This window comes from Zootoca vivipara, chromosome 7 (assembly GCF_965207765.1).
Source record: "Zootoca vivipara chromosome 7, rZooViv2.hap1.1, whole genome shotgun sequence".
Taxonomy (NCBI): domain Eukaryota; kingdom Metazoa; phylum Chordata; class Lepidosauria; order Squamata; family Lacertidae; genus Zootoca; species Zootoca vivipara.
In genome coordinates this window covers 49,118,368-49,133,013 of record NC_142590.1, presented here as the reverse complement: position 1 = coordinate 49,133,013, position 14,646 = coordinate 49,118,368, and the positions used below count along the sequence as shown (strand labels likewise).

At 47.0% G+C, this 14,646-nt stretch overlaps 1 protein-coding gene across 4 annotated transcripts in view; it reads right to left on the bottom strand.

Annotated features, from left to right (window-relative positions):
- Positions 1 to 458: 458 nt before the first annotated feature.
- Positions 459 to 14,646, bottom strand: part of MICAL1 (microtubule associated monooxygenase, calponin and LIM domain containing 1) — a 46,870-nt gene continuing 32,682 nt past the window's right edge. For all 4 annotated transcript variants that reach the window (XM_088673331.1, XM_035121439.3, XM_088673332.1 and 1 more), the window contains exons 13-24: positions 13,336 to 13,523; positions 12,962 to 13,071; positions 12,644 to 12,694; positions 11,025 to 11,199; positions 10,662 to 10,747; positions 9,832 to 10,474; positions 8,732 to 8,811; positions 7,158 to 7,259; positions 5,013 to 5,106; positions 4,789 to 4,885; positions 3,659 to 3,732; positions 459 to 1,876 (exon numbers count right to left, since the gene is read on the bottom strand). In XM_088673331.1, coding sequence (XP_088529457.1) covers positions 1,713 to 1,876; positions 3,659 to 3,732; positions 4,789 to 4,885; positions 5,013 to 5,106; positions 7,158 to 7,259; positions 8,732 to 8,811; positions 9,832 to 10,474; positions 10,662 to 10,747; positions 11,025 to 11,199; positions 12,644 to 12,694; positions 12,962 to 13,071; positions 13,336 to 13,523 — 1,864 coding nt within the window. In that variant the 3' untranslated portion in view covers positions 459 to 1,712. The remainder of the gene's footprint in view (positions 1,877 to 3,658; positions 3,733 to 4,788; positions 4,886 to 5,012; positions 5,107 to 7,157; positions 7,260 to 8,731; positions 8,812 to 9,831; positions 10,475 to 10,661; positions 10,748 to 11,024; positions 11,200 to 12,643; positions 12,695 to 12,961; positions 13,072 to 13,335; positions 13,524 to 14,646) is intronic.

The window sequence follows — 14,646 nt, the reverse complement described above, 5'->3', positions numbered from 1 at the left end:
GCCAAGCTGGCAAAAAGTACTTCTCATGTAGCAGGCAGAAATGTGTTTGGTGTGTTACTGAAGACGTAGTTGTCAACCACAGTTCCATTGAGAACATTGTGAGAGGCAGCATGCAAATAGCCCAGATAGCAGACAGGTCTCTGAAAGCATGTAGGTAATCATGTCCAGCCTAGAACAGCATCTTTTTTAAGCATGTGAGTGTTTGTTTATAAGCTTAACTGGTAGCCTACTCTTCCCCAAAGGGGCTCAGAGCAGCTTTCATCCAGGTGTCTCCCATCTGGGCACATTACCTGCGTATCTTTCATTATGTGTCATTCTCATTTAGTGAGAGAAAGGCAGGCATCACAGTTGTCTTCTCATAAGTTTAGTAGAGCCCAAGAAAACTTCAGAAGATACCTGTGGGGTTTCCCCCCCCCCTTGCGTTAAATTAGCTGGGATGAGAAAAGACAGGATAACACTTCTAGCTCACTCCATGCATCTTTATTGAAAGAGGAGCACACAGCCTGTAAAAAAAACTGTGGCTTAACAGCAGTTCAGGCATGGCAACCTTCTGATTCTAACAGGAAGCCATTTCCTTAGCCACAGAGGTCTGACCCTTGTTCTGTAAAGGGGCTTGCTGCAGGAGCAGTTTATGGTGATGATAGCGCCCATAATTCTTGTCTTGTGGCTGTGCTTTTATTGCTTTGGGATACTCTATTCAGACCACACCCGTGTGGTTTTATAGCTGGCAATCCATTACACATGCAAGTACAGTGTGAGTGGCAAATATACCTATCCAGATACTGTGACAGGATCACACTTCTCCAGCGGCCGTACTGTTTTTTATTATAGTTCCTGGCAGGCTGCATGCAGCCTTGCTCATTCAACTGACAGGTCTGTGCCCCTCCCTAGTAATACCCTGTAAACTGTTTATTATAGTTTTTATTAGAAAGGCCTTGCTGGTGTTGTTGGACTCACAACAACACTGGGTGGAGCACAAGTTCCCTACACCTGGTTTATATATTAAATTATTTAGCACTTATGCCCCTTCAAATATCTCAAGCTAGTTTTGGGGTGGGAGGTGCAAGTAATATTGGCCTGCTGGAGCTTGGATGAAGGCCGAAATGCTCACTTGCACACCAACAGCCCCCCCCTTTACTACCCATCTCTACAAGTCTAGATCTTTGAGAAGCACAAGGGGCAAACATTGCAGCTGCCTGAAATGGCATGAAAGAGGAGCTGTCCTGGTACGCCAAGGCCTTTTGTCATAGGGGAGAAGGCAGGCAGCTATAGTTAGTTACATGTACATATTGTCTCCCTGTAGCCAATGTAAAGAAGAATTTGGAGGACAATCTTAAGACACACTATAATTAAATCACTTATTGGCAAAAAGAATAAAATAAAAAACTGCCATATTTCCAGTCTTGCTACTTAAAAACACTCAAGGTCAGGCTTGTTCTCCTTACACCTCAGCTACCAAACACTAATCTGCAGGGGGGGGGGCAAGGGACTCAACCCAGGCAGCTGACCTAGGCTGCTAATGAATGAACTCACTGAATTGCCTGATGCTTCTAGCACAGAGCTGCAGCCAACACCTTGGCCTTCATTATTGCTGGGACGCCTCAGACAGATCTTTGTTGAAGATCACAGTCCTCTGCAGATACGTGTTAAAACAGAACTTGTGTTAAAATTTAGCTTCTGCACAAAGACAAAAGCTTCAATATAGCCAACTCTCAAATCTTCCCAAGGTCCCCGAATGCTGGCGCATGCTCGTAAAGCTCACTGAGGCGCTTCTCCTCCTGCATCTCGATTAGGGCACTGCGCTGGTTCACAACCTCCAGCAACTGGGACAAGATCTCTTTTTCTTTCAGCTGGTCTTCTAAGGTTTTTGAAGTCTCTTTAAAAACACACACACAAAAAAATGTGGCCCCAAGTCAGTCACTACTATGGCATAGAAAACAGGGAGCCTGCGGTCATCCAGATATTACATGACTGCATCTCAAATTATCCCTGCCCATTGGCCAGGAATTGCAGTCCCAACAATCTGGAGAGTCACAGGCTCCTCACCCCTGCTGTGAATGAAATCCCTGTTTAGCGTCTGTATATTTAATTCTTCTCAGCAGTTAATGGAGACAAGCTGTCTGCCTGATTTCACTTATTACATTCCCAGAATTGCATTCCGTTTAGGACAAATTAATCCATATACCCCATCTTCTCCATCACCAGTGTGTATTTAGAAACATTCTATACACAGGATGAAAATATCTAACCCTAACAACAGATCATGAGAACAAAGGAGCTGGTTCGAAGTTTGAATAATTAAACATGCTAAATTAGCAGGGGGTGGGCAGGAATCGCATGCACTGCTTTATGCAATGGTACGCAGGTTTTCCGTTAGAAGCAGGTGCATATAAGATGCCAGAGTTCATTTACTTGGATAACTGATTAACTGGCTCAACTAGAATACAGCAGGCATAACTGAGTGCTTAAAACAATTCCGCTTGATGCAAGAGACTTGGGTTCCTTTGCCAACTAGCTTAGACCCTAAGAGAATCAGATATACCGTGTTTCTCACATTTTAAGTCGTGCCTATAAAATAAGCCGTAGTGCTACCGTAAGTGCAGTTCTGGAGGGCCTCGCCAAAACACCCAGCAGCACGCGCCGTGTGGCGCCCCGAGCCAGCGGGAACCAGCTGAAGCGCCGACAAAGCGCCCGGCAGCGCCACACAGAGCACCCCGAGCAGCAGCAGCAGGAGGAGGAGGATTCAAAGTGCTACAGAGCACTGCTGGGTCCCGCTGGCTCGGGACTCCACGCAGTGCGTGCTGCGGGCCCTGCTGAAGCGACGACAAAGCGCCCAGCAGCGCCATGCGGAGCACCCCAAGCCAGCGGGACCCAGCAGTGCTCTGTAGCACTTTGAATCCTGTGGCTCGGGGCGCTCTGCGCGGCGCTGCCGGGCGCTTTGTCACAGAGCGCCCCGAGCCTCAGCAGGAGTGGGTGAGGGTAACGGAAGTGGTGTGTCTGCCGCGCGCCTTTCCTCTATGGTCTCTACAGGTGCCGCGGAGGGAACCTCCTGGTGGAATTGCGCTTGCCCCTGGCTTTGCATGGAGCGCTGCCGAGCGGACGAAGCCTGGGACACCCCGGGAGGGAGCAGGAGGAGGTGGCGCCTGTGGCGGAGACAGGAACGGGACGGCAGAGAGGCCGAGAGCCACAGTGCTCCTCCTGCGGCTCAGGGCGCTCTGCGCAGCGCTGCCGGGAGCTTTGTCGGCACTTCAGCGGGTCCCGCTGGCTCGGGGCTCCATGCGGCGTGTGCTGCTGGGTGCTTTGTCGGTGCTTGAGCAGCAGCAGCAACTTACCGGTTAGTAAAAAAAAAAAAGACACCCCCCGAAAATAAGCCATAGGCTTATTTTCTTGAGTAAAATAAATATAAGACAGTGTCTTAAAATGTGAGAAACACGGTAGTAAATAGCAGGGTAGCAAGCTTCTGCTTCGTGTATCCATCATAAATGACCTTTCCCTCCCCTCATTCAATCAGTTGATTTACAGTAATCAATTCTGTGAATGAATAAAAACATGCTCCCAGTTAACTGGGCAGGAGTTACAAAAAAATAGCTTGGCAAGCATTTCTTGGGTTTCTCTACATTTCCCAGTATAAACCTGGACCCCTTATAATCTCTCTTACCATCCATATTATCGTATTGGCGCAGCTCATGATCCAGTTGGCACTGCTGTTCCTCTAGTTTCAGCTCTTGCACCCTATGGGGTAAAAAATAACAACTGAGAACTTTGGTCATCCATAATTGAGAAGCTCATGATAGTATACAAGATCTACTCTTGAGAAGTCTTCCAATTGATTCTCCCTTTGTTAGTAACACTCCTCTGTATACTGTCATCTCAAATATCCATATACTTTAAGCCTCATTAAGAACAGACTATTGGGCATGAGTTACTGTAGTAATGAATAAGGCATGTCTGCCTTGTCTAACTGGAGCTTCCCAGGGAAAGGTCCTGTTCTCTCTCAGATAGAAAGACCTTTGTAAACTGCAGAAGTATTGGCTATCTACAGAACATTACCAGGGGAGTAGTTCTTCTATATACACATGGCAGACTTTCAACATAAGGTCTGGTCCAGTGCCAACTTTGCATCCACAGGCTGCCATGGGTTCATTCTCAGAATTCCCACTGCTGGTCTGCATCACCCTCCCAGATGTTGCTAGACTCAAGCTCCCATCAGCCCCAGCTCGTGTGGCCAGGGATGATGGGAGCTGTAGTCCAATGAAAGGCTGGTGTATGTCACATTCTGCCAGCTGTATGTGTTAGCTTTAGAGGGCCTGGTTTTTGTTTTCTTTCAAACGAGCTAGCTGTTTAAAACAAAGTAAGGAAAGGGGACAAAAACAACTTTTGAAATAGCTTAGGGGACTAAGATCTGCTACTAAGTCCAAGAGCAACTCTAAGCCCCTTAACCTCACTTCCCCATCCCCGATTGCCACAGCAGTTCTATTCATGCTGTCTGTCTGACACACCATCTTCCAGCACTCTGAACTAGGTTGGGTTGTTAATGGCATTCAAGGTAGTGCAAGAACCAGAAGAATGCCACTGGAGTATCGTGAAAAACTTAGCACTACACGGGAGGAGGCGATCCCAATACTGCACACCTAAATTCAGTTACTCAAGGGTTTCCTGCTGTTGTGAGGACCACATCCAGCTCCTTCTCTGATAGCACAGGAAGGAGCAGCACTGTGCCAACTCCCCTGTGATCAGAACTGACATGAGTACCAGGTCTCAACAACTATGAGAGGCAGGGTCTCTTACGCAATCATGAGGTCAGACTCCTCGCACATCAGGCTGTTCTTCTTTTGGACCAGGGAAAGCAGCTGGTTCATCCATTGTTTTAGTTCAGCATCTGTTCCTGGAGGATAAAGGAGGGAAGAAGTTATCCTGGGACTACAGCAGATTATCATTGGGGGGGGGCACGTATTATATCCATAGGCTGCAGCCTTACCCCCATCTCTCTTGCTGGAAGCCCAGACTCTTACCTCCCTCTTCCCGCAGAGATCGCTCCAGCTCTATTCCCTGTTCTTCAAGCTCTCGGAAAGTCACTTCAATCTCTTCCAGCCGCCTCTGGATTGACTGGAATGCCCAAGCAATAAAGAGTTGGTCAAACGAAGAAAGCATTTCAAAGTGTAAGAAAGAGGAACCCAAGCATGTGTGGATAGCTTCTCGGAATAACTGGCAGGAACTCTTATAGAGCAGTAGTACATTTTTGGCAAAACCTGGCAGTGCTTATGATTGTCTGAAGCAAAAAATGACCGTGTGTCACATCATTAAAAATCTAAGGGCATGATCCAATCCCTCCTGCACTTGAAACGGGGGATGTACTATAAGTGTAATTTAGTCATTTTACAGTCTCTTGAATATTTCTGCCATTAACTTTATATGTGCATACCATTTGCTCTCTATATATTTGCAAAGTTTAGAACCTCTCAACTGTTGTGAAATAACTCACAAAGGATTTATCACTATCATCAGCCCTCATTACGCTCACATAAATTAAATTTTGAAATACTGTATACCATTAGTTGAATGGGCAAAATAGTCAACCTAGGGCTTCACACAGAAGGTGTTTTGGCATAGGAAGCAGCACAACATTTCCACATAACCCAAGCATCCTGCACCTGTGAGCTTCAACTCTGTACACAGTACTGTAGTTATATACAGCCTTCCCCAAGCAGGTCTGCTTGAGATGTTTTATTATTTGAAAGCATTTCTAAACTGTGACCCTATTTTGACATCTCTAAGCGGTGTGAAAAAAAAGACAACAAAAACCAGTAAAACAGTATAAAAATTAATTAATTAAGAACCTGGTCCAATCTTCTGGGGCTGAGGCTCATGGGAGTTATCCTCCCAGTGTTCTGAAGTGCATCACATTCCAGTTTCAGGAAGCCTAACCTACTTATATGGGGTGGGGCCTTAACAGTGGGAGCAACTAGGGTACAAGAGGAAAAGTGGGGGAAGCTAAGTGAGAGTTTACATCTCAATGAACAGGAAGAGGGTCCAAAGTGGTCACAGCCTTCTCCGTAACCGCTGAACTGTAATGTAACAAATTTGGCCACAACGTTCCATGCCCATCAGTGAGGGATCTGGCATAATTTTTTTTCCAAAAAAGCAAACCTTTCATACCTAAAATAATGATTAAACACAAAAAGTGGTGCCCAAATTAGACATCACCAGCAGAAGCTCTGAAGACTCCAGCAGCATCCAATAGAAAGGCAGATTGCCCACTGCTGCCTGCAAAGCCGCACCACCAGATGACATCACAAAATTCCACAGCAACCAACTGAAAACAGGCCTTTTGCAGCAACAAGGCCCAACATTGCCCCCTGGGGGGGATGCAGGGGCTGAATAGGGGGCAGGGATAGGTAATGGGTCAGAACAGAGTGGGGGGAGACATAGGGATGAAACCTGCCCTCTCCACAGTATCTTGCCTCTGCTTTGCAAACTAGGCAGAGTGGATTTAGGGGCCTGCCTAGGTGGGGGATGGGGGGGGGCGAATAGGCCGCAGCATAGAATCAACTGAATATGGGCCTTTTACAGGGCCGTGCCTTTGGGTAGAATATCACATAATACACGTGGGTAGGGGAGTCAGGGTTGGGATAGGGCAAAGTTTTACAGAACACGCACATTGGGGGAATGATTGTGTGCAAAATGAACGGGTCACAGGGATAACGCAGCGGGGGGGTTGGATGGAGGAGAGGAGGGAAATCACAGGGATAAGCCCCACCCCAAGTGAATCTTTAAGCATTCATGTACTGGAAACCCTTCCTGGAACAGCTGGATGTCTACACAATGAATTTTCTCTGGGAAATGGTGGTATAGCTTGGATATATGCAAGCAAACATTTACCACATAAAGTGTGCAGCTGTTTATAATAACAGTGAGAATCTCTGGAGCATAGCTGCCAAGTTATCCCTTTTTTAAAGGGAAATTCCATTATGCTGAATAGGCTTCCTCGCGAGAAAAGGGAAAACTTGGCAGCTATGCTCTGGAGACACCTAATGTCCTCGGGGCCTGAGATGTGAAATAGCAGGTTCCACCCTTAATTTCTGCAGCCCCGTTCCTTACTGGGACGATCCCTGTAAAAGTATCAGCGCCCGTCCACCAGCGGAGCATGCAAGTATTACCTGCGCTTTGCAAAACCTTTTCATTTGCGCCTCTTTGGCTCGCCGCATCAGTGTCTTCTTCCACGTTGGATACTGAGGTTCTTCAGTTAAGCTCAGGAAATGCTGCAGCCACACAAACAAGAATCAAATGAGATGTTTTTAAAAGCCGCTGCCCATCTAAACTGCAGCCACAGTTTAGGGCTAGACTACTGCATACTTTCCAGCTATAGCCAACAGTGACCCAACCCCTTTACAAGAAGATACAAAAATAAATACACAAGCCCAAGGTGCCTGGTATGACATTACTGGGGAAAAGACAAGTGAATTGTTATCACAGAATCAAGATCAACTTAACGCTCAGAGTCTTAAGTCTTGACAGAGTGACTCACTCTCCAGTCAAAACCTCTTGAGTAGACAGGACCATGCCCAGAATGCACAATGGAGAGGGTTGTCTTCAGGGCTTTGTGAGGTTCTTGTTAGCCATCCTTTCAGAATACTGTACAGATATCTGCTGCTGTTCTTACAGACCCACAAGCCAATTGCAGCCCCCTTGGGGGGGAATTCCAAATATTCGTCTGTGGTCCTTTTCCAGGCGTGCGTCATAAATTTAGGGCCTAGCACCACCCATTCAAATTGGGGATATGGACAAGCTCCATGGATAACAAGGCCCCTACTGGAGCTTCCAACCAGCCACACCACTTGGCCAACTACTTCTGAGACTCCCTTCGTTGATGTGAAGCGCTGGGAGTGTGAAAGACTTGTGGCCTGTTGCCAGGGAGTTGGAAGAGATGGGGCAATGGGAGGGGTTTGGGGAAGAAAAGGAAAAGAAAAGAGAAACCTGTAGGGTAAGGAAAGAGAAAAGGGGGGTAACAGATGTGGAGAAACTTGTGACAGTATAGGAGAAGACCAAATGATGGGATGCAGATTTTTTAAAAAATATATAAACACAAAAAATAATGGGCTAGAGCAGGCATCCCCAAACTGCGGCCCTCCAGATGTTTTGGCCTACAGCTCCCATGATACCTAGCTAACAGGACCAGTGGTCAGGGAAGATGGGAATTGTAGTCCAAAACATCTGGAGGGCCGAAGTTCGGGCATGCCTGGGCTAGAGAGAGAAAAAGAAGGGAGAAAATAAGCCTGTTAAGTCAGAAAACAACAAAAAAGGAGCTACGACGAGGGAGAAAAGTGAATTTTTTTGGGGGGGGGGATAAAAAGAAGGAGTTAACCCAAGGGTTCTGAGAGATGCGGTGGTGAGAGGAATCCCATGATTTGCTGAAGAGATTATGTTAAAAACCGAAAGAAAATGCTTTCCTGCTGTTAAAAGCAGAGAATTAAAGAGTTAGAAAGGTCCACAAGGGTGATCTTGTCCAAACCCCTACAATGCAGGAATCTTTTGCCCAACACATGGTTCGAACTCATGACACTGATTAAAAGTCTCATGCTCTACCAACTGAGCTATCCCAGCTATGCTATGTTTGGATGTCATGATGATAACACAGCCCTCCTGAGTTACTGAAAATGAAAATGGTCCTGAAAGTGGCTTGAGTTGTGCTTGTCTGCTGTGGTGGAATTGAAGTTTGGGCTTCTACACTCACAATATATGCTGCAAAATCTTGGCTTGTTGCTTCTTCCTCCTCTTCCTCCTCTTCACTGTCACTGTCAATCTCCAGAGAATCTGTCAAAAAAAGGACAAGAGAAAAATATTTCATTCCAGTGACTTGTGGAATGACGCCATAAATTAAAGGGTGATTTGGGGTCTGGGGGTGGAGTGAAGCTATCTTTTATAGCTAGAGATATCTAAGAGAAGAACTGGTTTTATATAATGAAGTGGAGAAGACGGCACATTGATGCTATGTTCACTTCTTTTCTATGGGCAGTGAAGGTGGAATTACTTCTGCACCATTCAAAATCTGGGCCCAACGCTGCTAACAATGAAATTCTTCATCACCAGTTAGTACTGCAGTGGTCTGAGACCCAAAACAAAACTACTCCATAGAGGCCAGTGGATGCTGGTAGTATAGCCCTTAAACATTTATGAAGCATTAATTGAGCAGGGCACGTGCTTCCTGTTTTATGGTCTCCAGAAAGAGGACAGAGGTTAAGAAAGATAACAGGAAATGCACAATATGGGAGGGTTAACACATGTCGAAGAACAGAAATGGGTCTGGTAAGCTATGCGAGTTGGATTAAGCAGGCAATATGGAGAATGCTGCCGCAGCCACCACCTACTCTAATCTTAAAGGATGAGGGTTTATTAGAAGACACTACCATGGAAGTGGACCAGAGTAAACAGCTCTCTGGGCCACAATGGAGGCAACTCTGATCTGCTAAGAGGAGCTGAACATCCCAAATGCTTCCGTCTCAGAAGCAACAAGCTAAATGTTCAACGTCACAAAGAATAATGTGTTTTAATATGGGATTGCACGGTGGAGAAATCCCATGTGAGCAGGATAAACATCTCGCAGCACACACAAAAGGATATGCTACTCAGGAAGCTCTGAAGCCATATGCAGCTGTACAGGGAAGAGCACATGGTGACAACTGAGCATGGCCTTTGAGGCTTAGGTTTAAAATCAAAGGTGGGGGAGCCATTTCAATGGCTCTGATGTTGTTCAGTTTTGCTGAGGTTTCATCCCATGTTTATGGTCTGCCCCAAACTTTTGGGATAAGGCATATGATATATAAATAAAACAACCTTCTGAGATGGTGCTGAAGCTCGGTTCTTCTATTTTCATATCTGGAAAGTGAAATGAGGCAGATATTGGACTCAGTCTGGACAATTCAAGCTTTTCCAGGGCTGACAAGCAAATCTTTTTCTTTGGGAGATTTTCACACTCCCTCTGTTCTAGTTTGGGGCTCTGAGCAGTTGGCACCTTTCCGGAAAGAAAAGGATCTATATCAGTTCCTTGAATTCCTGTCACCAGGCTGTCATGTGTCTCTTCTTGGGACTGGCTGCCAGTCCAATTATCTGGTTCAAGTCTCTCTCTTTTTGGACTGGCCTTGTTTCCATCTCTGCCTTTGTCTACAACCTCTGAAGCTAAATCAGCCTCAGAAACAGAGCCCCCCAACGTCTTGTCCTCCTCCACTAATGGCTGACGATGTGGATGCCAATATGAGTTCATAGTACGAGAGCCTCCATTTACTCTGGCTGGGAGTAAGCTGTGGGCTTCAGCAGCTGATTTATGAAGTTCTGTAGGTTGACCTGTTGGCAGCTGATCTTCGAAAGACAACAGGTTCTCATCCAGGCTTGGTTGATACGGACCCTTTGCCATCTTATTGTCCTCAGCAGCTAAGTCCAGAATGCCTTTATCTGAAGGAATGAGGAGTTTGGAGGAATCCTGGGGAGACAAAAAAAAGCCAGTTTTCCAAGCAAGCAAGTTGCAGGGCTGTTGCCCATGAGCGTGACAGGAAGTAACATGGAATATGCTCCTGGACAGAGTTGCTAGGTTAATTATCAGCTAGGGAGTGGCCTTGCTAGTCAGCACGAAATGCCTCCAATTCTGAAAAGACATCCATCCCACTCACCTTACGTGCTACTCTGACAGAGGTTGTGCTGCTGGGTGTAGTCATGTCCTTGGAGGGAGGACAGTGCAGCATGCAGTAGAAATTACCTAGGAGTAAAATCAAGATAGCCGTAATCAGGTAGGGTATGTTGCTTGCATTCACCTGACCTGCCAATAAACATCACTGCCAGGGCAATTTCAGATATCTCAAGGAGAATAAAAGCAAATGGCGCAAATGAATCTTGATATGCACTTGCAGGAAGTAGAGACACAATGCAAAGAAAGGCAGCCAGTTTGGATTTCAGAGAAATCAAACAATGTCCCTGTCTGCGCTGACGGCTGTGCCATTCAGGCTCACCAACTGCCTATTCTCAACTCCACTCACCGTCGTCTTCATTGAAGGCGTAGTCCCCCAGGCGCAGTGTCGTCTTGCAGCGGTGACACTTGAAACAGCCGCGGTGGAAGAAGCATCCCTCTGCACTGACTCGCTCCAGGATGTACACACGATCTCCGCAGAAATAGCAGGCATCGCTGCTCCTCATAGAGGAGGTGACAGGGCTCTGCCAAAAGACCAACACCTTTAGGACCACACGTTCCAAGTCATCTTGTGCTTTGGTCTCAAAATGCATGGTTCAACCCAATGAGACACATTAACAAATATCCACAAGTTGTTGGACTACAACTCTCATGATCCCTGAGCTCCGGCTGGGATGAAGGGAGCTGTAATCCAACAACATCTGGGATAGCTGTTGGTCCCCCAACCCTGGTAATGGTAACAGCCCTCTGGCCTCTCTGCCTCCGACATCTAGTGATGACCTCACTCCATCCCGAGTGAGGTAACATATCAGGCAGCATTACATGTTACATTCCAATGCCTTCCTCCAAGAAAACAGCCTCAACAAGACAATGGCTCCAAGGTCCAGCAAGCCATTCCTTTCTGTCAGATAAAAGGGAGGGCTTGAGTCTCGAGAGAAGAGAGCTGCCAGGCTCTCTGCCAGTATGTAACTGCAGCAGATGAATGCAATAAAAATCTTGGTTGTTGCCCAGTGACATCTGGCTTCTTCCAGGCCCACCAGCTGTTTCAGCATGAGAGCTAGCAGCCTGCATCCTGATACACGGAGGGACATTTAGCAGCCACCCTGAGTGTGTGCAAGTGGTCAGCCTTCATAGGCAGCGTCCAACCTCCTTGCAACTGTTATTTGCCTCCAATGTATCCTACCAGCCAGAATTCTGGTGCAACGTTTTGTGTGAAAAGAGAGGAAATCAATGTTTCCTTGGGCACTTAAAAATAAATTTGTGATGGGCCACAGCAAAGTTCAAGTTGGAACTGAGGCAGGGTGGGATTTCCCAAATGACATTTGAGTTCCAATTTTCACAGGTGGAATTTGACCCTTGGGATCAGTCTTTGAACTGCAGTCTTAAAGTTATATTAGTCACCTGGCAGTTGCAGTCAATAAACTGCATGCACTGGATTTCCCATCATGTGTTAAAGGGTCAGAAAATCTACAGTCTCAATAGCAATGACTTGAATAAGGAGGGTTATGGAGTTTCCTTAAATGAAACTCCCTGAAATACACACTGGATTAAAAATGGAATTTTTCAGAAGCAATGAATTTTCAGAAGCAATGAATATCCATTCCCATCACTACTCTGGACCCAGACATATCTAAGGTTAACTTCACACATAACCAGATTCCTGCAATAAAGGCATTTCCATGTAGGAATTCACATAAAACCCAAAATGTAACCATAATGTGTGAAGATGCTGCACTCAAGAGTCCGCCCCCACCCCCTATATATTAATGCAGTGGGAAACTGCAGATGGCTAAAGCTTCCCAGCAGGCAGTGAAATTCCACAGGCGTTTGGTATACTATTATCCACATGCAGATTTCATGGTCATTTTTTCAAGCCAGTGCCTTCCATGTGGAATCGTCATATATGACATCCTCCAAAACTTGTCTAGTACCAATGAACCCCCTAAGTTCAATGACAGCAGAACTTACCCCAGCCTCTTGCTTGGTCTTTTTGCTTTGGTCATCCACTGCAGAGCTTTCCTGCAATCAAAAAGTATGACTTTGGAGCAGCAGAAAAGACAGAAAGCCAAAGACACTTTGCTCCTGCAATAAACGTAACCCCCACTGCCCCCCCCACCCTATGCTTCTTACTAGGGACATCTGAAACTGGGGGGGGGGCTAGAGTGATCTGGGAAGGTATCATACCAGCTGCCAAAGGGCCACTAGCCAGCACAAAAGCCGCAAACACACACACACTGCTGGGAATGTCTGGTGTTGGGCTAGCAATGGCTGCGGAGAGAGACTCACCAGGGCACGTTTACGTGAGAGAGAGAGACTTTTCTGAAGCTTGCTGAGGAAGAGGATAGCTCCCTTGGTACCACGTGTCGACAGAAGCTTCGAACTTTTCTCTTCTGGTTCTTGAGGAGAGAATGCAGTGTTTAGGAATTTGGGAAGCTGCCAGATACTAGCCCATCTAGCTCAGTACTACCTACAATGACTGTGGCAGCAGCTTCCCAGGGTTCCCCGAACTCCCTGGAGTTGCTGCAGATTGAACCTTTGAATGGCCTGGGAAGAGCCCCCAAGGACCAGGGAGAGAGGCCTGGAAACAAGGTTCCCCACTCCCCTTGTGAGGCTCCCCTTGTAGGAGAATCCCCAGGACGGGGTTCCTTGGAACTCTGTACCTGGAGAGTTCTTAAAGGCGTCATAAAACTGGCTCAGGTAGGTGATCAAGCCAAGCCTCTGAGGTTCGGACATCGAAGCCATTTCAGTGCTGGAGAGGACCGGAGGGATCCCTAGCTCTTGCTCTGCCACGTCTAAGGCCAGCTGGTGGTTCCCAATGGGGTCGTTCTGGTTCAGAGCGTTGACGTCTCTGGAGAAGGAAGATACAAAGCCAATGTGACTGACAGGATTTAGCCCAGACTGAGAGAAACTTTAACCAGACACCTGAAGCAGAAGGTGAAGTGGGTGACGGTTTCTTTAAAAACGATAGCAGCACAACTCCCAGCTCATGACAAGGTGCTTGTGTGAAACGGCTGCCATGTGCGTTACTGGGCACCAGGAGGCAGTCACACAAATTACCGTTTCACTTTAAACAAAACAAGAAAACCACACACAGCACTGCTTCCAGTAATGGGGTGTCAGCCAGCAATCCTCCCACCCCCTGTTTTAACAACCTTGCTCCCATCTCATTTCACTATGCAGGGACAGGAAGACTCCCTGCTTCTCTTGATCACCAAAAACAGGCAAATGAAATGTTGCTGCCATCCTGGCAAGACTGTGAAGCAACAGACTCCCAGTTTGGGGAGTCCGTGGCTTTGTGGCCATTAACCCCCTGAAACACCCTCTAGGAATTGAGAAACATGCAGAGACTGCTTTGTGGGTGGGGCGGCGCACCTTTTTCAGACTGAAGACCACACTCCCTTCCCACAGCCTGGGTGGAATGTCCCAATCCCATGGCAGTGGCAGGCAGGGGGACCAGCAGCAAAAGTGGGTAGAGCAATTAGTGAAAATTATATCTTTGTACAGTAGCTGGTTTCTTCACATCTGCACCTCCCTCTCTGACCTCCATCCAGGTAAGTGAGAGGCCTGATCGGATCTCAAGACACATCCCAGCCAGGCATAGGGACTCAAGGAGGGTGCAAAATAAAGGTGTAGGTGAAGAGGAGGTGTCGTGTGGGGAAAGATGGAGAGACCTGGAGAGAGGTGTTTGGCTTCTGGGTCTGAGGTTCCCCATCCCTGCTCTCTGGCAGCATAAACATGAGCAGAGGCATATTTTTAAGCCACATTTATGGCTGCCCTCTCCATGATTGGTAAGAGGGAGGGAGGAAAGGATAGTTGCTGCGGGGAAGAGGCTCGAGAATTGGTACCTTAAGACACATCTAGACCAGCAGGGCAAAAGCTACCTGCAGGCCACAAGGTCTTCCCATGCCTGGCCTAGCTTGTCCCTGACATCTGAAGCTCAGTGGGCTCTCCTGTGGGACCTTTTCTGAAGT